The 23,645-nt window shown below is 37.7% G+C and overlaps 1 protein-coding gene across 7 annotated transcripts in view; it reads left to right on the plus strand.

Annotated features, from left to right (window-relative positions):
* The first annotated feature begins 3,127 nt into the window (after positions 1 to 3,127).
* Positions 3,128 to 23,645, plus strand: part of LOC134223374 (calpain-A-like) — a 128,323-nt gene continuing 107,805 nt past the window's right edge. For 3 of the 7 annotated variants that reach the window (XM_062702515.1, XM_062702517.1, XM_062702519.1), the window contains exon 1: positions 17,757 to 17,913. Coding sequence is in view for 4 of the 7 variants with exons in the window: in XM_062702514.1 (XP_062558498.1) it covers positions 3,932 to 4,387 (456 nt within the window). In the remaining 3 variants the exon portion in view is untranslated. Of the gene's footprint in view, positions 4,388 to 17,756; positions 17,914 to 23,645 lie in introns of those variants that run through there. The other 4 variants (XM_062702513.1, XM_062702516.1, XM_062702514.1 and 1 more) reach the window with 3 other exon arrangements.

A 23,645-nucleotide genomic window follows, 5' to 3' on the forward strand; every position in this document is an offset into this window, starting at 1 on the left:
TATGGCATTAAATATAGGGGGAAAGACGGCTTTGGCAGGTTTTGTTCTATTATTGGCAGGGGGGTTTTTGTCGACCAAATTTTATGAAATTTGGCCACAATATTCTTTGATATACAAAGAATGTTTAGGCCAAATTTGAGACTAGTCAGTCATAAAAAACCCCCCTGCCAATAATAGAATAAAACCTGCCAAAGCCGTCATTCCCCCTACTTAAAGGGCTAATATTTTGGTTTCTTATTGGCATAACAGTGAGCCTTGCGAGCAAAGGCGTAGGATTGCTAAGCCGAAGATGGCGAGTTCGATTCTCGGTCCGGTCTAGGATGTTTTGTGTGTGGGAAACATGCAACTCATGCGATGACGATCACAGAAAATCTTTCAACTAATAACAGAGGAAATGGTAATAGAATACTAAGTTGAAAAGCAGGTCAAGTTCCATTAGGAATAAAGAGCCATAGCAAAAGAAAAAGAAGAAAAAGAAGAATGCATATAAAACATTGTAAAACCACGAAGTCTCCATGCTTTTTTTAAACAAAAAATAATAATTCGAATACTTTTTTTTACAAAAAAAAATCCTATGAAGAGGGGAAATGTGCGGCAGTGGCGAAACAGCCCAAGTAACATTTCAAGTTTTATTCCGCTCTAGAAATGGTTTTCAAGATCGCATTACAAGAACTGACAATAAAACCCATTACTACAGGATTACCTTCTGATGACCACTTTAAGAGTAAGATATGTCCAAGTGGCCCTCTCTAGATTACCACTATAAACCCTTTATAAGAGTATATAAAAATCCGTTTCAAGCCGCCCGCAAAAAAAGGGAATTTGGCTGCGGCAGCTGTCAAAAATTTGCTTTGAAAAAAGAGAAACAAAATCTTGCAAACAAATAATAACAAACTAAAGTGTTGATGAAAATCATGATGAGGATGACTACAAAATAATACTTTTTTAAGTTTTTTCTCCAATGTACTTTCATGGAAATGAGGTGCGCGCTCGATTTCATGGTGAAAGCTAGTGCAAAAATGAGATTAAGCACTACGCGCCCGCAAAATAATATAGTTTTGGGCAATGAATTTAAAATTATTATAATATCAATAACGTAAATTTTCACTAAACTAATTGATATTACACCCACATATGTTTGTTTTTTATACCCTTTACCAAAAACGTGTCTTTTGCGGCGAAAACACCGTCTAATCATAAAATCCAGTGATGAATTTCACTGACTTGAAAATAGTTCTCCATTTCCAATATGGCCATCATAGATTTCGATCAGAAAAATGTTGCTCTTATTAAACACCGTTATAAACCCTTTGCAATGTAAATATTCTTATTGGGGTTATTCATTTGACCACATTACGATCCAAAATTATGGCTTTGATCAAGCTTTGAAAATTGGACTTATTATGCTCTTCGTTACAACCGTAGAGCTGCTAACAATACCAGTCGGCATTTGACGTTTGAAGCTTTTCGAACAGATTTATTAGAGGTTTATTGATAGCAATAAGATCGCCAATAAATCTGAGCAACTAGCCATGGTGACTGCTGTCATAAATCCGCTATAAGAATTAAATAAATCTAACAAGCATGTAAATTGTTACTTGGGAGTATTTACCGTTTGCTATATAAAGCAAATATATGTATATTTGTTTTGAAACCATCGAAGTAGGCCTAATGCGAACCACAACTCATAGCCACATTATTAGCAATCAAAGCAATCGACAATCGACAATACTTCGACAGCCACACGTAGGGAACTATCAAATAGCATAAGGTGTTCAAAGTGGCTCCCGACTTGCCTATAGCCAGATTACTCTCCACAGATTTTGGGGGCGCTGGTAAACCGGATGCCTAGACTTCAACGACCACAATAGACTCAACACCGCCTTGAAGGAAGTTAGAGATTGACACAAGTGGTACTATTTTCACGAAGTCCGTCTTGCCAACGATATTGATATTATGGCACGTAACTTTGAAAAGATGGAGGAAGCCTACATCAGACTGAAAAGGGAAACTAAACGGATTGGACTACTCATCAACACGTCGAAGATGAATTTCATGAATGGAAGAGATGCCACCCACCATCGTGATTGATATTTTCTTGTGTGGAAGATCGTAATGCGAGGTTATAGAAGATGATGAGCCATGAGTGAAATTCGATTATAATATGCTTCCAGGGGACTGGTTCTACACGATCCCTGCTGCAAAAGTATTGAAGATATTGGTAAGTCAGTTTATTTAGAAAAATCTGTAACAAAGTAAAGGCTTGGCAAGCAATTTGTGGGAGTGGAATGCTTATTTTTTGTCTTTATTATCGAGACTTTCAGCCCGAGGCTGGTTCGTCTCGTATTGAGTGGAATGATCTCAAATCCGTTTGCAGCAGCCGATGCAATAACAGTTCGATTTCGAAAATTCTTGTAGCGACTGCTACTGTCCATGATCTGAAAATACATATCATAACTATGTACTCAAACACACGGATTCCAATGATAATTAGGCAATTCTTCGCGTTTGTTCACGTTAAATTTGGCATTCGTTTTGTTCATTGTTTGGCACAGAAAATTCACCATTTTCCATATGGGTACCTATCGATCTTACGTGCTGCATTTCTTTTAAAATAATCACTTGAAACTTGCCATCTTTCCACTGGTTTTAATTAGATTGATTGTTTGCTAATGATAATTCAAGTCCTTTCAATTCAAAATAAATTCACAAGTGCGGGTTGAATTTTCTTTCTCTGAGGTTGATTCACGTCAGAGTATGGGATTTTCGGTACTGTCTACGTAGAATACCAATTATTCACAAACAGGTATTTCTGCATAATTTTTCGTATATTTCCTCACAAATGCACTGGAAACGCCCGCCGTGGGTGTGCCTGTACTGACCGCGCCGAGACAATCCCAATCTCGTAGAAGCAAAATCCCAACGACTTAGCAGTCGCATTTCGTGGAGATGATAAACTTTCGTTAACATATCGTTCACGTGGTTCCCCATTCCACACTTTTGGATACCTGTTCAAGCGCCCACCAATACCTCCATACATCACTTATCCAATGCAACACGTTGAAATAGCGATGGACAAACGCACACAGAACTGCAAAGAAATCAGTGAACGTTCCCCAGATCGGCTGAGTTGTCCGCGGAACAGCCCGACCAATCAAACCTCGACCTTGACTGTTTTGCATCTCGACTAGAGAGTTTATCAGTCTGGCGTTCTCGGCCGTAATACTAACATCTCTTTCCGCGACGCGGTTCGAAAGCCCTTTATTGAAGTTCATTACAGTCATTCAATTAGTCAAGGATAGTGCCAAATCAGCAGTTCATCAAGGCCGTTCGAGTTAATAAATGGACGTCCCAGTTTGCGTGCAAACAAAATACAAAGTAAACAAACGCCTAAAAGCAAGGTGCGGTATGGTGTTTCGCTCGTGAATCAGGGTGATTGTTTATAAATAGATCGATTCGAATACGGTTTACATGCGAAATTCGCCGAAAAACTGAAAGGTCCAGTGCGTCGCGATTCGTCAGTGCAAAAGGACGTGAAGTACTCTGTGTTCGGCATTGGTACCAATCGTTTGAGCGGTACATATTTTGCGGCTGACTTCAACAGATGTTTTCTGTTGACACGCTAGTGATAAGAGAGCAATTAGTGCCAGTTAGCAAATTTAGTCGTGAATCATCATAAAGTTCGAAGAAAGTCTTTGGGATCTTTTGATCTGTGCTTAGTGTATCTGAAGGTGGACTTCGGTCGGAAAACTGCAGCCGCAATAAATTGCGCCTAGAGAAGGTCATTACAGTGCCTCGTGCTCTGTCGCGTGCTTCGTCTTGCGTCGCGTCGTCGCCACGCCGTGCCGGTTGATTCGTCGTCGTCGGTATTTTCGTACGCGTTAAGTATATTAATCCTTCGTGCTTCCATATACGGAATTGAAGCTGAAGAATGTCGTTCTACAACGAAAACTACAGCTATCCGCGCAACTGGAATGCCAATGGGTTCGGTTGGGTCAACCCCGCCGCTCTTAGCCAACCCTCATATCCCGTGCAAATGCCAACACCGGAATCCTCGGGTTATTCCAGTCTAAACCCGTCGATTTCCGGCCATTCGTTATCGTATGGATTTGCGCCCGGGGTTCACTCCCCGGCTTCCGGAGGATATGCACCGACTCCGGCAGCACCGAGTCTGCCTTACCCCACCATGGGGTTCAGCGGATACGGAGGTGGAGGTGGGGGTATGCCAATGCCGATGCCAGATGCTGGTTTTGGCGCTCCTCAAGTGCCAGCGATGTCGATGCCAATTCCGGGTGGCTTCGATCATTCGGCGGGAGATTCGGAAACCGTGCAGGAGATTCCGTTTCAAGCGGTATCGGTTCCTATAGCCGAGGGAATGTTCAGCAGTGTAAGTAACTATCGTACGCTTTTAATAGGTCGTGGTCAATGAATCAATTCTGTTATCATGAATGAAAAGTGATTTTTACTTAAAAGAGCTTTATCATATTGTTTTTACATCTCCCTCATAAGAAACATAAAAAGAAATTTGAATGTAACAGTAGACCATTCTTCCGAACATTTGAATATATTATTGATAAATATATTAATGTAAAGCATTTACTGTACCATACATATATAATAATAATCAATAATAATAATCAAAATCGGGCCAATCTAAAAAAAACAGCACTTTTTCGATTTTTGTTTTCGATTTTAAAAATAGTTAGAGGCTTAAAAAAATATGGGTTCTTTGGGAAAGTTGGCCTTAAATAAGCCAAAGAATCGACTGAGACAATAAAACGAGATACAATTTTTGACGGGAAAGGTCAATTGATTTTGGTTTTAATTGTTCAAATGTTCGCGGTTCAAAAGAACTCATTTCGCAAACGGACATGGAGTAGACGTTTGATGTTATTTATTATTTTGGTTTGCTTGCGTCCGAAAATGTGTCTGGCACAGTACGAAATCGAAAAATATAAAAATTATTTCTCCCGGAGTGCACGTTTCACGATCTGTACATGTAGTTATTGGATGTGTCATCGTCGGAATGTTGGTCATCTGGTTAGCATTTGGTTTCGCTTACCAAAATGGAGTGAAGTTCACGGTACACGAACGCAGTTGCTTGGGATGAGTGTTAACCAATTTACGGGTCGTGTTTTGTCTTGCTACGCAAAATTGGTGACGGGTGCTAGTCCCGGTAGAGCTGATTTGAACAAATATGAACATATGGACACCATATCTTTTTGTATTTCGTATGTAAAAGAAATCGAATAAGCACCTGATCGATACAGTAATTTATTTGCTGTTTCATTGTTCTTTTGCATCTTTACTCGATGATGAATGTAATATCCCAGCTCATACTTCAGTTTCTTTTCCGATGACAGATATGAAATTTGAAATTTGTAATCTATCAGTCAACAACTTTTTTTTGGGTCAAGGAACTAATAGCCTTATATAAATTAGTTATGGGAACTGTTTCGTTTTCCATCTCACTGAATATATATTCATCGCATCGCGAAACAAAGAAATACAGCACAAATTTCGTCGCTTGTTTTTGCTAACATGCGTGCTCACTGCTGAAAAAAAAACCACAAAAATAAGAAACAAATCAAACACTTTTTCATTGCTTTGTTTTTTGTGGGATGAATATAGGAGCTATGAAATGAAGTCCAGGAGCTGTAACCCTATTTATTTGATAATTTAAATTTCCAAAGCTATCTTGAGAGCTTCGATGAGTCAACACATGTTTAAAACCCTTTAAAAGGCAGTGGCAACTATGTTGCCAACACAAATTTATATGTTTTTCTGTTTATTAACAAAAGCTCTACTAATTATTTCTCATGAAGTGGCTATATTTGCTACCAAGTAACACGCCAGATGAATTTGAGCCATAAAAAAGTTTGAAATGTCAATTTGAGAACATTTTTTTCCAGTGGAAGAAGAATTTTCAGTTGAAGTTCGTTTAAAAAATACGACAAAAATATATTATGTTGTCATTAGCGTTGCCTTTATGGTATATTTGGTTTTTGGATTTTTGATGAAATTGCGTTTGTAACAAAAGTGCAAAAAAAAAAGTTCACTGATAATGATGGGTTTTCCGACTAGGATTCTTTACTAAAAATTGTAACGTACCTTGTTGTGATTAGTTTTATGTAAAACTTAATTTAAAAAAAAACTCTTTATTTGTTTTGCTTGCACTTGTGCACTTTTATACTTATTCGACCCCAAAGTCCCTTATATTTTCAACTTTTACCAGCAAAATATGTTTAGTGATTTTCTATAAATCTATAATGAAGACGAGAAAACAACTTTAGTACAATATTTTAAAGATAAAAGGACGAAAAATTTGATATATTAGGATTTATGAGACATTGGGGCAAAACAAACTCGTTAAGAGGAGGTGTGTCGAGTGAAAGTGTGAGGAAGACACTCTGCGTTTGTGCGCGAACGCGTCTAGGAAAAAGAAAAAGAATTCCTTATGCTGATATTCTGCTTTTCGAGTGCTTGGAGGCGTTCGCGCACGCACACGCGTCACTGTGTCATCGGCCTCATCGTCGATTGTGTGAGGTGAACTGTTTTTTGCACTGTTTGATAAACTCTCTCGGTGGTAGTAGTGCGAACTTTTCTCGTGAGTGCGGTGGAGACGCACGGTACGCGAGGTTTATAATTTCGTTTGATAGTATTCGGTTTTTGAAACGAATTGAGTAATTCTCGCTGAAACCGGGCCACTATTTGCACGAGGTTCTTAAAATACCTAGCTTTATGTTCTTTCGAAAGCTTTCGGCGAGTATATTTAGGATCCGAGTTAATTTCTTCAGAAAAATGAACCCATCGTTCGTTATACACGAAATCATTTTAATGGACCCCTGGATTTTTGTCAATTCTTGACTCACTAAAACTGTCATAACTCCAACATTTCTCAACCGATCATAGAGATCAGCATATCGTTGGAAAGAGGAAGAGTGTATCCTCAATTTGCAATAATAAAAATTTAAGTTGCCATATTGAATTTGGCCGCCATCTCGATTTTTTTTTGAAAACCATTTTTCCGCCAGGTTCGCAACCACCGATTTTGAATATTAATACATCGATGAAAAGCTTAGCTTATATTGTGCATTGTGTCCGAAAATCTCAGGTGTATGTTTTTTTCTATCAAAAGCTATGTACGATTTACCAAATTATAATTTGAAGGGCCATCTGATCAACGAACATTATTTTTATGGTTAATATGACACTACGACATCTATTCCTTGATTTCATACACTATTCTAAGCCAAATATGTTTCAAAAATGAAAAGCATATCTACAACAGTATTTTATTTGAAGAGCTCAAAAGTTTTGAGCATAACGGAGCCGTATTCAAGTTATTGTATTAAATAATTAAAGAATTTTGGTATTGGTAAATAGTACATAACGTTTGATAGAAAAAACATACACCTGAGATTTTCGGACACAATGCACAGTATAAACTAAGCTTTCCATCGATGTATTAATATTCAAAATTTGTGGTTGCAAACCTGGCGGAAAAATAGTTTTCAAAAACAAATCCAAGCTGGCGGCCAAATTCAATATGGCTGGTTATAATTCTATTACTGCAAATTGAGGATACACTCTTCCTCTTTCCAACGATATGCTGATCTCTATGATCGGTTGAGAAATGTTGGAGTTATGACAGTTTTGGTGAGTCAAGAATTGACAAAAATTGAGGGGTCAATTAAAATGATTTCGTGTATAACTAACGAGGGGTTCATCATTCTGAAGAATTTAACTCGGATCCTTAATATACTCGTCGAAAGCTTTCGAAAGAATATAAATTTAGACATTTTTAAGAACCTCGTGCAAATAGTGGCCCGGTTTCAGCGAGAATTACTCAATTCCGCCAGTTCGGTTGGCGTAAGGTTAAAGACATTTTTCGCCGCGCTTTTTTCGTTTTCGTTTGCCAGTGTCGGTTGGCAACTAGACTCACTTGACATTTCCAGGGCGTACAATGGAACTTGAGCACCCGGCATTTTGGAGAAGCTCAAACTTTGGGGAACTCTGGGAACCTCCTTCAATTCATTAAACACGTTTTGTCCGATCGCTCCATCCGAGTGCAACTTAGATTATAGACGTCTAAGATCGTAAAAGAGGAAACCGGGGTCTCTCAATGTTCGATCGTTGCGGTAACACAATTCCTGGTAGAAATAGAGGAGGTCTTTGCTCTATCAAAAGTTCGGTTTTGGAGTGATCATATAGCCTTTTACGTATACTTAGTATACGCGAAAGGCAAAAACGAATCTAATAGACAGGATAGAAATTCAATAACAACGGATATAAATATCAGCGAAACATGTTCCTTTTAAGGGATTTTCAAATAAAACATAAAATTATTCTATTACAGTCAAACCTCCATGAGTCGATATTGAAGGGACCATCGACTCATGGAAAAATCGAGATGTGGAAGAGAATTTCTTTGGAAAGCTGTTTCTAGGGAAGATCACAGTAACCCAGAAAATATGATTTAATATGGCATAATTTGCTTCCATGAGTCGATATCGAGTCATAGAACATCGACTCATGGAGGTTTGACTGTAGTAACAAAATGATCCTTTCTTTCGAAGGATGCATCTTCTCTACAGACGGCAATAGCAGATATGGTTCCTTCTTTCAAAGGATGCATTTGCCCAGCAGATGACAAAAGACGATATGGTTCCTTCTTCTAACTCAGAAATTTTCTTGGTTTGAGCCGAGGGAAGATGGAATCCCTCCTTTCAAAAAATGGCCGAAGGTCCAGCAGAAGGCAGAAGATGATAGGTCTAGGAAGATAACATACAGGATGCGGCAGAAAATAATGCGAAAATTTTTAAACTTAAATATTGGGTTAATTCGAGTAACTAGTGACTAATTTCTGTTGAAAGTATATTTGTTTATGTTTACTTTCAAATGCCGCACCGAGATATTGTAATTGTTGTATAAGCCATTTTATGAGAAAGTTTTGAACAGCTGATCGAAATTTTGAGTGGACGGCTCGGTCTTTGTTTTGGTAAATTTGCATGCAAACCATCATCATTTCATTCCATTTTCGCAAATGTTCCTTGTAAAATGTAAATATTAGTGTAAGGCTTCCTGTCATTTGAGCTTTCTCTAAAATGGCTTATTGCAAATTTATAAAAATGTACCCAAAAGGAGTGACTACTAGTTTGTTGCTCGCCCAGAAGACGCCGAATGAGATTGCTATCGTGGTAGAATGGCTTTTGACCACAGTTTATCGCCTTAAAATGTCTCTGCATGATGGGTCTAAGCAGCGGAAGCCAGGAAGTGGACGTCCGTGTTTTGCACGTGTGCCAAACGTGATCAAATCGGCTCGTGGAAAGGTTGCTCGCAACCTGATGCGTTCTACCAGAAAACTTGCCAAGGAAGTCAAAATGTCTGAGAAATCCATGCGAAAACCATCAAATAAGACTTGCATGTACCTTGAGTGAAACGCCACCTAATTACGGACCGGGTATAGGAACTAGGAGTGCTTTCTTTTATGAAGAAGGAAAAAATTATAATTCTGTTTTTCGACGCGAAAGCTTTTCAGCATCGATGCTGACGCCAACGGTTGCAGACAGGTTCATTTCACCGAAGAAAATTGCGGATGTTCTGGAGAAAGTAAAGTTTAAATTCCAAAACAATCCGGCTGGTGTCATAATGTTTGGCTTGGGGGCGTCCAACGGTTTGAAACTGCGGCCTGTTTTCATTGATGTTGGGGTTGAAATCAATACCGAATTGTTTATCGGTATTTTAAAGGACCAAGTGCTTCCCTAGGGAAGGCCAAATTCTCCGAGGATCAGAACCTTATCCTACAGCATGATAGAGTGCCATGTCACACGTCCAATCGACCCAACAATGACTGACGAACAACAAGATATGTCGTTCGAAAGATGTGTGACCCCCATAACAGTCCGGATCTTGATCCGTTGGATTATACGATTGGGGAGTATGTTGAAGCACTAGTCTGCAAACCATCGCACCCTTGTGAAGACCCTTACGTCAGCCATAACATGCATATGGCAGTCGATGTCAGAGGACTAAGTTCTTGCTCCGGCGTCATCTTGAGGATATTATTAATGAAAATAAAGCACATATTCAGTAAATTTGTTTGAAAGGACTTTGTAATGAAAACTGAACACGAAAATGTTGAGATTATTGCTTGGAGCAGTTAAAATGGGATTTAAAAGAAATAGAATCAATTTTCGCATTATTTTCTGCCGCACCCTTATGACCAGATAGAAGGCCTGGAGTTCCTTAATGCTGTATACCAATAGACTCAGCTTGACAAATAGAAGTGAAATCTGCGTGTATGAGCGTTTTGGGAGAGCGCGAAAATATAATTTCATTAAAATAATATAAGCTATGTTTACTAGAATACTCTTACACGAAAAACAAAACTAGCCACCATTGTTAAATTATTTTATTGCTCATTTATCTTGCTAGTAGGCGTGTCAGCATTTGAAATGTTTCAGTTTTTACCGGAAGCTTCTTTATTCTAAACCTGTGCGCCGCCACCACCGACGATTTTTTCACGCCGATGGCATTTTTACTGTTAAGACCAGATTTATCAAGCTTCTGTTCTGTACATACATATTTTCAGCCAAGTTCATATGACAATTCTCTTCTTTACAAATATGCAGCAAAAAAAATTTAGCTCTTTTTTAGTGGAATGTTTTCACTGTCGTAAGACGAGTTTAGTACAATTCCATTTAAGTCCACCACTTAGTATTACTTTTTCATATACGTATTTCGACTTCAACTGTAGGACCGTCTTCAGTGTCTCGTACTTGACTCCACTCTTCAGTGTCTCGTACTTGAGTCGAGTCAGCAATTAGGCAGCAATTATTTCCATTTCCCATAAAGTCTACACTCTGAGAAAAAAAAAATCGTTTCTCCTGGTTGACCCCACGTTCGTTTACGTCCATTATACTCGATTATAGTATAACCTCCGTATCCTCGACGTGTAACGATTTAATCTTGCATAGATTACTTTTTTACTCTAGCTTAGTATAAACTTTGAAAATATGAAAAATGATTTGTTTGTATGTTATTACAGGTTTAGTCTATTCCTGAGTGTAGGCCAAACAAAATTGAAACTTGACGAAGGTCTTATTTAATTGAAAATAAGCTATTTCAGCTGAAAAAGTAGCTTTTTCAGCCGGAATTGTTTGTTGGAGAACCACTAGATACCTTGCTATACAACGTATGCTCGGTCAAACAAAACAGTATTTGTTCAAACAAAATGCAACTAACATTTAATTATTTAGAAAGATACGGGAATTGTTTTTCAGGAATTCAAGGAATTGCTCCTAGAACTTCTTAGGTAGTAGGGGAGACCGGGGCTGGTTGGCCGAAGGGGCAGCTTGACCGAGTGGCTTTGGTGAAAACGTTTTGAGGTGCATTTAAGGCTCATTATAATGATTTGGGTGGGGTATTAGATCGCCCATGTGCGGATGTAATTTTAGGTATTTTAGTGTTTCCGTTTGCTCAGGACCACGTTTTTGATATTTTGGTGAGAGTGAGTAAATTTATGTTAAGGTAATATCATCACGGTGTCTCTATGTGGAGACTCCCCCCCCCCCCAATTTATTGAAAAATGACCCCCGATACAACATTTTAAAAATGCACCTACGTGAAAGAGGAAAACCTATACTTTCGTGTAGTGGGTGTTTTAGAGATACTGATTTTTTGAAAATAAGCCTCTTCGGACAAAGACACCGTGCGATAAGGTTTTTAGTCCAGTTGTCATGATTCTTTCCAGTTACAATCTGTAGGATCAGGACTTCGTTAGTGACAACAGATTGTAAATCCATGGATTGGTCGCTGAGAACCATCCGGAATGTTCCGCAAGACGTTGTATGAAAGCCGTTCAAATTGAAACCATAAAACATTGTATGCCAAATGAAAATTGACATTATGTTTAATCATTATGTGTTTCTAAAAATGCAATTTGTAATAAACGAGCAAAAAAACATTTCTTATACCGAGAGCACGGGATTGGAAATTGGATGATTTGTGCAGTTGATGGTCCCTGGGGGAAACGAAGTTGGATCGCGGCGCAAGTGCGCTGGCCTGCATGAAAACTGCAATCTGAACTGATTTTGTTTTAACTAATTTTATTTGCTAATTATCTAATACATGCATTCATCTCTTAGACTAGGTTTCCATGTTTCCTTAACACTATCATCCTTATTAGCTATGTTACTTTTTAGTTATTATTAATAGATTTCAATTGCCTCTGGCAGTTAGGATAGTTTCCTATGGTTGAATTGAACCATGTAGGAATTACAATGTTTTAACTTAAACTAAATCTAACCTAATTTATACTAAGAGTACAAGGAGCTAAATTTTGTCTAAGATTGGAAATTATTTCGTCGAACATTTGTTGCAATGTCTCAATATTAGAAATTCTATGAAGTTCATTGGTACTATACCACGTAGGCAACTTCAGAATCATTTTCAAAATTTCATTTTGAATTCTCTGATGTGCCTTCTTTCGGGTATTGCAGCAACTAGTCCATATAGTCTAAAAATTTGTTTGTTAATCAAAAGTTTGTTCTTAAGACAAAGTTTTGATTTTCTGTTTATAAGTGGATATAGACACTTAATATATTTGTTACATTTGGCTTGAATGCCTACAATGTGATTTTTCAAAGTTAATTTTTGGTCCAGCAGAAGTCCTCAATATTTGGCTTTGCTAGACCAATTAATTGGAACCCCATTCATAGTGACAATATGTCTGCTAGAAGGTTTCAAATAAGAAGCTCTCTTATATGGGAAAATTATACGCAAAGTTTTGGAAGCATTCGGGGAAATTTTCCATTTTCGCAAGTAAGTGGGGAAAATATATATTTTTGCAATCTACTACAAATGACACGAAGGCTTGACACTCGCCCTTTGGCTGGAAGGCCCGTGTCATCTGCAAACAAAGATTTTTGACACCCTGGTGGTAAATCAGGTGAGTCAGAAGTAAAAAGTTATGCAATATGGGCCCCAGTATGCTGCCTTGGATTGCCTGCCAGATTTAGAATTCTGATAGTTTACATGCAGTGAGCGATCTGATAAATAATTTTGGATCAGTTTAATGATGTACAGAGGAAAATTAAAATTCATCAATTTTACAATCAAACCCTCATGCCAAACACTGTCAAATTCTTTCTCTGTATCAAGAAGAGCAACTCCAGTCGAATATCCTTCAGATTTGTTGAGCCGAATTAAGTTCGTAACTCTTAATAACTGATGAGTGGTTGAATGCCCATGGTGAAAACCAAATTGCTCATCAGCAAAAATAGAATTGTCATTAATATGCCCCATCATTCTATTTAAAATAATCTTTTCAAACAGTTTGCTTATTGAAGAAAGCAAACAGATTGGGCGATAACTAGAAGCTTCAGCTGGATTTTTGTCCGGCTTCAAAATTGGAACAACTTTGGCGTTTTTCCATTTATCTGGAAAGTATTCCAATTGAAAACATTTGTAAATAAATTAACCAAAAAGGATAAAGAGCTCTCAGGAAGTTTTTTGTATGTAGTATGTAGAAAATACCATCATCACCCGGGGCTTTCATATTTTTAAATTTTCTAGTAATAGATCTCACTTCATCCAAATTAGTTCCCAACGAAGGGTCAAAAACATTATCTTGATTGAGAATGTCTTCGAAGCTCCGTGTAACCTGATCCTCAATTGGACTAGTGAGACCTAGACTAAAATTATGGGCACTCTCGAACTGCTGAGCAAGTTTTTGAGCCTTTTCGCCATTTGTTAATAAAATTTTATTTCCCTCTTTAAGGGCTGGAATTGGCTTTTGAGGTGTTTTAAGAACTTTCGTTAATTTCCAAAAGGGTTTCGAACTGGGATCCAACTTCGAGATATTATTCTCAAAGTTGGTATTTCTCAGAAGAGCGAAACGTTTTTTAATTTCATTTTGCAAATCTCGCCAAATAACTTTCAACGCGGGATCGAGTTCTTTGGTATTGGCTTCGCCTCACATTTTTAAGACGGATCAGTAGCTGAAGATCGTGGTCAATAATAATGGAGTTGAATTTAATTTCACATTTAGGAAATGCAATGCCTCTGGCTTCGACAATTAAATTTGTCAAAGATACGAGAGCATTATCAATATCACTTTTGGTATCGAGAGGAATATCAACATCAAAATTCCTATCGATATACGTTTTATATAAATCCCAATCAGCTCTATGATGATTAAAGGTTAATGGCTTAAAGCTGATTGGATTGTTATTGGCTTCTTGTGAGATTTCAAACGTCACAGGAAGGTGATCAGAGTCAAAGTCAGCATGTCAGAGTAAAACATAGTTGATTTGAATCCTTTAAAACCAAATCAATTGTCGAAGGAACAATTAAAACCGACTTGGTTCCAACAACTCGTATATGACTGGATTTGGTCGTACATAAGGGACAGCCAGTGTTGTCCTACACTCAGGGCGAAGAATTCTTCTCTTTGTTTTATTCCATATGGCGAATCTGACCGACGAAAATCAACTAAATCGGGGGAAAAGTTGGTGGGATGGTTTATGAGGATCTCTACGATTTTTTAGTTTTCACTAAGTAAGTTCAACTAATAGAGGTATATTTTAATTTTCTAAATGTCATTTTAAACTGTCAAAAAAAAAATGCACTCCTGTGGCTCTGGCGTGCATTTTTTGTCAGCTTGACATGACATTTAGAAAATTCAAATATCCCTCTATTAGTTGCACTTAGTTAGTTATACCGAGCTGGTGACAAGCGCGGTGTCATCATCATCACCAATAGACATAGTCCGCTGCCATCATTGAAACGCAGTATAAAAAAACGGGACATCCTGGCTACGACATGGCATCTTCTTGCCTAACGTCCTGGTTGTGGGCGGGTTGGTTAGTGGTACGGAAACCACCACGCCAAGACAGGCCTGCTATAGCTGAAAAACAAATCAGTCATAATCACAATCTCAAAATCTGTTTTAAATTAGGAATTTAGGAATCTAGGGATTTTGATATTTAGAAGTTCAGGAGGTTCGGAATATGGGAATTTATTTTGGAATCAAGGAAATTAGGAATCTATGAATTCAGGCATTCAGGAATTTAGAAACATATGAAGATAGGAATAACTTGCGACCCTGAGTTTAGGAATTTGAGAATTTAGGAACTAGAGAATAAACGATTTTAGGATTTTTGAAATTTGGGTATTTAGCAATTTATTAAATTAGGTTTTCAGAAATTCAAATTCTTGGGAATTTGGAAGTTAAGGAATTTAGAAATTAAGGAACATAGATATTTGGGAATTGATGGAATTATAATTATGCATTTAGGATTTTGTGAGTTGAGAAATTTAGGAATTCAGAATTTTAATTTGTAGTATACCTTCTAGAGTGCTTCAAGAAAGTTTAAGGAAAGCTCATTTAGGAATTCAGCCTGAAACCTTCCAGGAACCTATCGTGGATTTGCAGGAGAATCCTACAGGAATTACTCCTGCAGTTCTTCCATGAATTCCTTCTGGAATTCAACCCAGCAACCCTCAGCATGGTCTTGATTTATAGCCGCGCGTCTTACCGCACGGCTAAGGAGGGCACGATCTTTACATTGAACATCTAAAATCGTCATACTTCTAGAAACGCGTTAGGTTTTGTTTTGGATGGATCCTGGAGTAAATTTTCCGGAATTCTGGTTTCCGCATATTCTTTTCTTTGAAATCACAAAATAATCGATAGATTTTCATGGTTGATCATCCAAAAGTTTCTACAGTTCCGTAAAATTTTGCACAAAAGCATTGTGGTACGGCTTGCACGCAACATGCTGGATAGCCACAAACGGACTGCAAAAATCGTGGAACGGAACTATCCGGCTGGTTCTCAGTGACCGTTACATGAAAATGTAATCTGCTTTCAGTAGCCGATTTTCGATTGGTTTGTGAAAAAACGAAAAAATTGATTGAAAATAGGCTGAGATCTGAATGCTCAAATTTGCCGTTCCACGTTTGGTACGACTTTAAAACATCACTCATTGAATTTCTTGGAAAACTTTCTTTCGAATAATCCCTTAATCTTCTCTGTGAGTCTTCCATGAAAAAAGTTATCCTATTTTGTATTAAAAAATACAAAAATACATTTAATTAGCTTTTACACCCAACCAGCGGATGGCAGATTTTAATACAGTTCTGCATAAGAACCTTACTGAAACTGTATGATAATTTGGCATATACAATTTCGGAAGATTTTAATACAAATCTTACAGATTTGTATATGCCAAGATTTTATACAATAATTGTTAGATTTGTTTTTTGGGTGTAGGCTTAATTGTATTACCACAAAATCTCCCATAATTCAATATGTTTAGTGAAATATACGAATATTCGTTATTTAAATGATATCATTGGCAAATATTAATTAAAATAATATTACTATATCATTTCCTTGATCAGAAACATTGAGCAATATTATTTCATAGGAGAAATTGGGAAAAAAGGTAGGAAAAAAGCGTATCTCCCATCACCTCCTATCTACGCTCACATAAATACTCATAAAATATGACTATTCTTGTCTAGCTGTGCTATCGGGTATAGCTATGGAATTGTTTGACATCGGTGCTATTCAAAAGTTTTGAAAAATCGTTTTTTACCCAATAAATAACAAAATAAAACATTTGCGAAACGATTTACTTTATTAGTTTTTGTTCGGCAAACATTTATCAATATCTGTTTGATACTTTGGGACAATAATATCAACAATTATCTGTATTTTTACAGAATAGATAAAAATCTATATAATAAAAATGAGTTGAGTCCTTCCTGACGATTTAACTCGCGGACGGGTTGACCGATTTGCAAGATTTTTCCCTAAACGATTCGTTATGGGATCCGCAAGATTTGTATATACAAAAACTTGGTGAATGTAACGGGGAAATGTAAAAAAATCATTAGAATACAATTTTGTCAACTGTTGAAAAACAAAACAAACGCACGGAAATTGAACTAGAGTGCTGTGCTGCAAGTAGTTCATTGTGACATTTGCAACACCCGGACAAAGCAGGGTTTCTTTCGCTAGGTTCACATAAAATGCACTTATGCATATTTGAAGTCCCTTAAATTTCCAGATTTTACCAGCAAAATATGTATAGTGATCCACAGTGAAGAGATAAACACAATTTTAGAATAATGTCTTAAACATAAACAACATTGACACAAAATGCATTGGGGCAAAACGAGCTCAATTACTACATACAGTTCCACGAACAGCACTCCCTGAATTCCTTGGAAAATTCCCTTTCGAATAAACCCTTGATCTCTTCTGTAAGTTGTTCGTAAAGAAAGTCCAGAAGCAATAACCCTATACATATGCACAAGACTTTATTTGAACGATCCGGACCGATGGACTATCCTTTGGTAATGGATTTGTAGATGCTCAAACCTCAAACACGGTATCGGATCAACATTTCTTCCTAGAATTTAAACATGAAAAATCAGTAGGGGTTATCAATAAATAGGTGTGAGCATTGATTGCAAACCTCAACAGTCATGATCCAATCGGCATAGATACTAGTTTGTTTACATTCTCCGCTTTCACGCTTCGACCGATACATGCGCATAAGCAGCACTCCGTCGCGTATCGGATCTTATACTCATATACTTTACTGACACCAACTCATCATGGTTCAGCTCACCGGTCCCGTGAACGCGCACTCCGCCGCCGTACTACGGAGCTCACTTCTCACGGGATTGTCTCTTCCTTCGATGTTTGCACACTATACAGAATTTAATGCACGGTTTCGCTGCTGGGTGGCTCAATGATTCCGCTTGTCACAGTTAGTCAGTGGCGAGTGAGTGTTCGCTGTATCGAGTAACCCTCAGTTTCAGGTTTTTCTGTGCGTAGAGTGAAATTTGCCGAAAAATTTGGTTCGATAGCAGCCAGGGAAATCAATTTGTTAGGTAAATTTTTCTGGTTGCCCTTGGGAAGTTACAAACTGCAGCAGAAGATTCAATCCGAAAACCCGATTCCGGCAATTGCGAAGTTCAAGTTCTGGTGGTGCGTTGAGATTCCGACACTTTCAATCGTGGGGAGTGTCTGTGGGTTTCATTTTTAGCATGTGAATAATTATTGTGGGGCTTTGAATATGTTTATTTCGATGGTAGTGACGTAGCAGAGCGACAGATTTCTTCGAGCTGTATGATTTTCCACTTATTTTTTGTCTCTGCCATCGTGGCTTCAGTAGTGAGGTAAGATGATGTCACGCTTTTGGCACTGCTGACTGCTTTACTCATGCTGGAATGATGATGGTGTAGCTCAGCTTAGGTCGTTATTGTGCTAATTACGAGAATGGAAGTTAGTTTTTTCTATTCTGAACAGATCATTCCCCGTCAATTGATTTGATCTTGTGGGATTGGACAGCCATTGCGATCAATAGAGGCAGCAGTTTTGCACAAATTCCACTGCAGTAGGGTGTTTGTAAACAAAGTTCGAGCCTTCGCCCAACAGCTGTTGGTCATAGATGCTAGGCAAAGTATCCACATAGTACTTGCTCATTCACAAATATAAATATGTAATGCAAAGGGTCACAGACTACGGTCGATATGATTCACGCATACCGCTTCAGCTATAGTCACTAGATGTGAGGCAGTAAATTTGAATGGGAATTGATTTGAGTGTTTGTTTATTATTAGATTTCTGATCTTATAGGAAGTTTAGACGCGTTTTTGATTTTGTTGTGCAAATTGTTTTGCTCCATGCTGGAAAACGTCTTATTCATGAGCGAGAAGATTGTTAGAGAGCGTTGTAAAAAGGGGGAGTAGTGCGGAATGAATCAACCGGGCCGAAATGTGGCTTCAAGTAGATTATTTTTGTGAATTAATGTTTGTTTGAGTAATGCCGAAATTACTCAGTATTTTGAATCTACATTCTACATGTTAACACAAATAGACGATGCAATCTATGTCTTATTCTTTTATTTCGCGATTAGATGAAGTTTCTTCAGTTGGATTGAAACAGTTGCCTTGCAGATTAAACTAGGGATCCTACATTCATAATATAGGATCCCTAGTTTAAACTTGCCTAATATTAAATAAAAATCAAATAAATTCACATAGTACCAATAATACCTTTTTTGAATTTAGCCAAAACGTATTTTTTTATCTTTAATAGTGTGATACCAAAACGTAAATGCAAAATGTCTTTAAATGTTCCACTGGCAGCCAAACACAACTTTTAATATATTCACTTACCATAGAAAACTGCACCCTGTGTAGTGTCAGTGTGTATTGGAGTTGAGCCTTTGCACTATTGTGTATAGTTATTGTTTACGATTTCGATGTGCACATTGTTTAAAGAACAATATTGCACTGGTGACGTTGAAGTCTATTTGGTGCGCTGTGTAACATTTTCCCTTTCCAATTTTAGAGCGCGTAAGATTACTCGGAATTCACTGCAGGCAATCTTCTATTTTCAGCATCGACGTATATTTTGTAAAGTAAAAAAGTATAGATGATCTGGAATGAACTATGAGCATGTTTTATACCACAATAAATGTAGTGCTTACTAAATATTTTGATTTTGAATCTAAATCGTCTTGCTACTGTTTTGATTTCAAATCCGAACGTTAATCATTTTACTTTCATTTTCCACTTCCATTAAACATGTTTGCCCAATCTTAATACCAACCTAGCTATAGGGGAACTGTACCGGTTTTGGCCATGTTCCTAATTTGGCCAATTTTGCGAATAACTCCAAAAATAAAGAAATTCACGAGGGTTTTATTAGTTTCAACAAGACATATATCTCTCACGTTTCTAAGCTGATTTTAACTGATCGCACTAAGTTGGCCAAAACCGGTGTACTGCCCCTAGTAACTTTTAATTCGCTTGTAACTTTCAATACCCATAGCAGGTCTGGTAGCGGGTCACTTTTAAGTGACTTGGTCACTTTTTTCGGACAAGTCACTAAAAAGTCTCTTTTTTCGACCTAAAGTCACTTTTTCTCACAAAAAGTCACTATTTTCAACTATTTTGAATCTATTGACTAAGATTTTTTCAAAAATAAAGCTCTATGTATGCGTCGGAAGATACTTTGTTCATGGCGGGAATGAAATTACGGATCTTGGAAAAGTGATCGCTCTGAAGCTTCGCCCGTCATTCAACTCGCTGCTCTTATTGGCATTTCACATGTAGCTTATTGAAGGTGTTTTACGTCACGATTTCTAAATTGGTATACAGTCATACAAGCAGAAGACCTGCCGATGTCGATTTTTTTTAACTCAAATTTTATACAGTAGGGGAAGGTAGGGAGTCTTGATTCCTTGGGGGACTTGATTCTCCCCTGTTTTACCGAGAACTAAAGTAGTATTATTAAAGCGCATTTTTTTAATAGATCCTCTAGACAAATGATTCTTCTATTGACAACCTTATTTACTCTATTATTAACTGTGTTTTGTTTCTCCTAAAGATGTACTTAGTGGCCACGCAAAATTTGAACAACTTCTCCCAATAATGACCAAATACTATCATTTTTGCACAGCTTATTTTATTTTGATTTTGAGTTGTTGCCTCAATATGGGAAGAATTGATCTCTCATTAGTCATCCATACACAAATTTGGCAGAAAAATTCAAGAAAATAAAAATTATTTTCAAACGGCAATTTTTTTTTGTAGATTTGGCAGATGTAAAATATTTATTGAGTAGATATCATAGAAAGTAGATCAAGTCTCCCCAATTTTGAAGATTGCATGCGCTGTCGAATTCCATAGCAAAAATCGTTCACGAAGCAAATCGGAAAATATGCGTATTTTGGAAGAAAAATATTTAAATGTTCAGAGATCATGGTCCTGCATTATAAGCAGGAGGTCGGGAGTTCAATCCCAGGCCCGTTGTACCTGAATCTTCATAATTTTTGTTTCGTGTTCTACCAAAACGATCCGTACTGTTGTTCCTTTCGCACTAAAAATTCCAAAAACTTCCGTGGCACCTATGACAAATCACGCAGATTTTTGCCGAGAAATCATTTTTCGGAAAAGAAAAACAGGTCTATATTATTCGCTCACTTCCAGTGCTTGAACTTGATTTACTGCCCGTATTTGCTACTCTATTATGACCAGATCAGCTGTTCTTGCACAGAGACTAGCACTCTTCTTCAATGTGCAAGTACTGGTAATCCCATTTGTTAAGGTCACTCTGCCACGTCAGGATGCAAGTCAAAGTAGGGAAGGGGTAAGAAATGATGATGCAATCACTCGCCTACTGCAAGCCGAATATACCTCTGCACTTTCCACGACTTCATGCAGAATTTGTTGGAATTTTTGGGTTAGGTTCGTGGCTGTCTTGATGGTAAACGAGCTGCTAATGTGACAGGATATTCCAATTCTATATATTTCGTTCATTTCCAATTCTAGCAGTAACAACTGGAATAGTCGAGTTGAAGGTATAGAAATGGAAGTCTATTTCCAGTTCAAGCGATTGCTAGAACATGAGAAATATAGAGAAAGACACAAAAGTACTTAGGAGAATTAAACGGCCCTGGGATTGAACCCACGACCTCCTGCATATAAGGCAGAAGCAGTAGTCATATGACTATCAAGCCCGTGTTTCGCTCACTTCCAGCGGCGTAAAAATTTGAAAAAAAAATTGCTCGCAAGACTACTCATAGTTTTGAGTAGTCCTGCTTTTGACTGATATTGAGTAAAATTTCCGTTAGATTACAAGAGAGGGCAATACAATTTTACTTAGTCACTTAGTATATAAAATAAAGTTAGCGTGAACGATTTTCGTTTCTCTTTTGAGTTCGTTCTAAGAGAAAAGAGAGGTGAGTGAAATATATTTTCCGCCTCAAATCACTAAAAAAAGGTTCTCCTTCGACCCAAAAACGCTTGATTTCGTCTTATCGAACTTGCAACTGAAACTGAAAGTCACTATTTGGTCACTTTTTCTGCAACTGAAAGTCACTATTTGGTCCCTTTTTTCGTCAGCTCTGGTCACTAAAGTCACTATTTTGAGCGGCATCGATCGCCACCAGCCCTGCCGTTATGAAATTAGTTGAAAATAATGATCTAAACGGCAAAGATCACCAGTTGGAATTTAAGTCACAACCGGAAATCTATTTAATACTGTATTGAATAATTGTAGATATTCCACCATTTTGTAATACTAGAGACAGTAGATTGTTTTCTTCGAATCTATGACAAAATAATCAACGGATGCCACTAGACTGAAACCCAGCTGGACATTGCAGCAAAGGCAGACCCAGAGGCTCATTTATTTATTTACGTATATAATCAACAGGCTTTTGAAGCTCCAATGTTTGTGGTTTGAAAGTATGATACACAATAATCTGTTGGGAGCGGGTCTTATGGCACAAATGTCATTGGCATAACGGACATTTGGCATAATTGTGAACAGCGTCAAAAGTGAGGGTCATTCGGCATATTTTTTTTTGTATTCACTAACATAGTTGCATGACTCCCCCGTAACGCTGGGTAGACACCTTTGCGTGGTGTGTTACGGTGTAAGATCTACTACGGTCACATTGTCAGCTACAGGCAAATCCTGACCCAATGAATCTTCTTCTTCTTCTTATTGGCATTACATCCCCACACTGGGACAGAGCCGCCTCGCAGCTTAGTGTTCATTAAGCCCTTCCACAGTTATTAACTGCGAGGTTTCGAAGCCAAGTTACCATTTTTGCATTAGTATATCATGAGGCTAACACGATGATACTTTTATGCCCAGGAAAGTCGAGACAATTTCCAATCCGAAAATTGCAGGGGCGTCTCGTGAACTTTTGGTACACCTGTTCTACCAAAAATATGCATCGAGCTGAATGGTTTCGAATGAAAGTTGTGCATTTAATCTAATATTACAACCTTTTCTTGTTCAACTTAACCAAATAAAAGAGAACAGAAAATTTAAATGGAAAGGATTTACAAAACAAAATTTTAAACTCTCGTAAGTCGTCCGAAATCTAACTTGGTAACAGTTGACGAAAACTAGATATTGCTCATAATATAGATCTTTCAAATCGACTCTTTTCACCATTCGGGTGCACAGGACCCATCGCTTCTAGCATTTAAAAACTCTCACATATGTTGTTGCTATGAAAGAAATGTAATTAATCATTATTATTTAGTATCATCATTTGATGCTACCCCAGATTGAGTCCACATTTAGAAGCTGACATGAGTCACATTTAGAAGCTGAAATGTTTTCCATTTATTTAATTTTTCAAATTTAGTGAAATCTATACCTTTTTCTCTTTGTTGATTGATTTTGATTATTCGTAAGAAAGCATCATTTGATGTCTCTTTTCAAAACTCAAACATTCATTCATTATTGTTTTTGATGCATATTCATCAGGAGAAAAAAGAAAAACGAGAGCGTGCGCCTTTCGGCAAAGCATAGCCCGACACTCCGACCGAGTCTAACCGAAGGTACATACATCGCGTCGTTGATTGTTCTCGCAGCGCGTCGAACGGGTTGGACTCCGCCGCCTGCACAACATAGCAGCACTTGCATCTAAACGTGCCTGCTCCGCATGTGAAAGAGGATGATGTGAGGAAACGAAGAATGCTGGCAACGCTCACGCTGGTTCTCCGCGCGCGTAGAACGAGTGAGCATACCAAGGAGGATTTTTTAAAAAATATTTGTCATGGCGCAAATGGTTCTTTATTATGAATTGTAC

Source organism: Armigeres subalbatus, chromosome 3 (assembly GCF_024139115.2).
Source record: "Armigeres subalbatus isolate Guangzhou_Male chromosome 3, GZ_Asu_2, whole genome shotgun sequence".
Classification (NCBI taxonomy): domain Eukaryota; kingdom Metazoa; phylum Arthropoda; class Insecta; order Diptera; family Culicidae; genus Armigeres; species Armigeres subalbatus.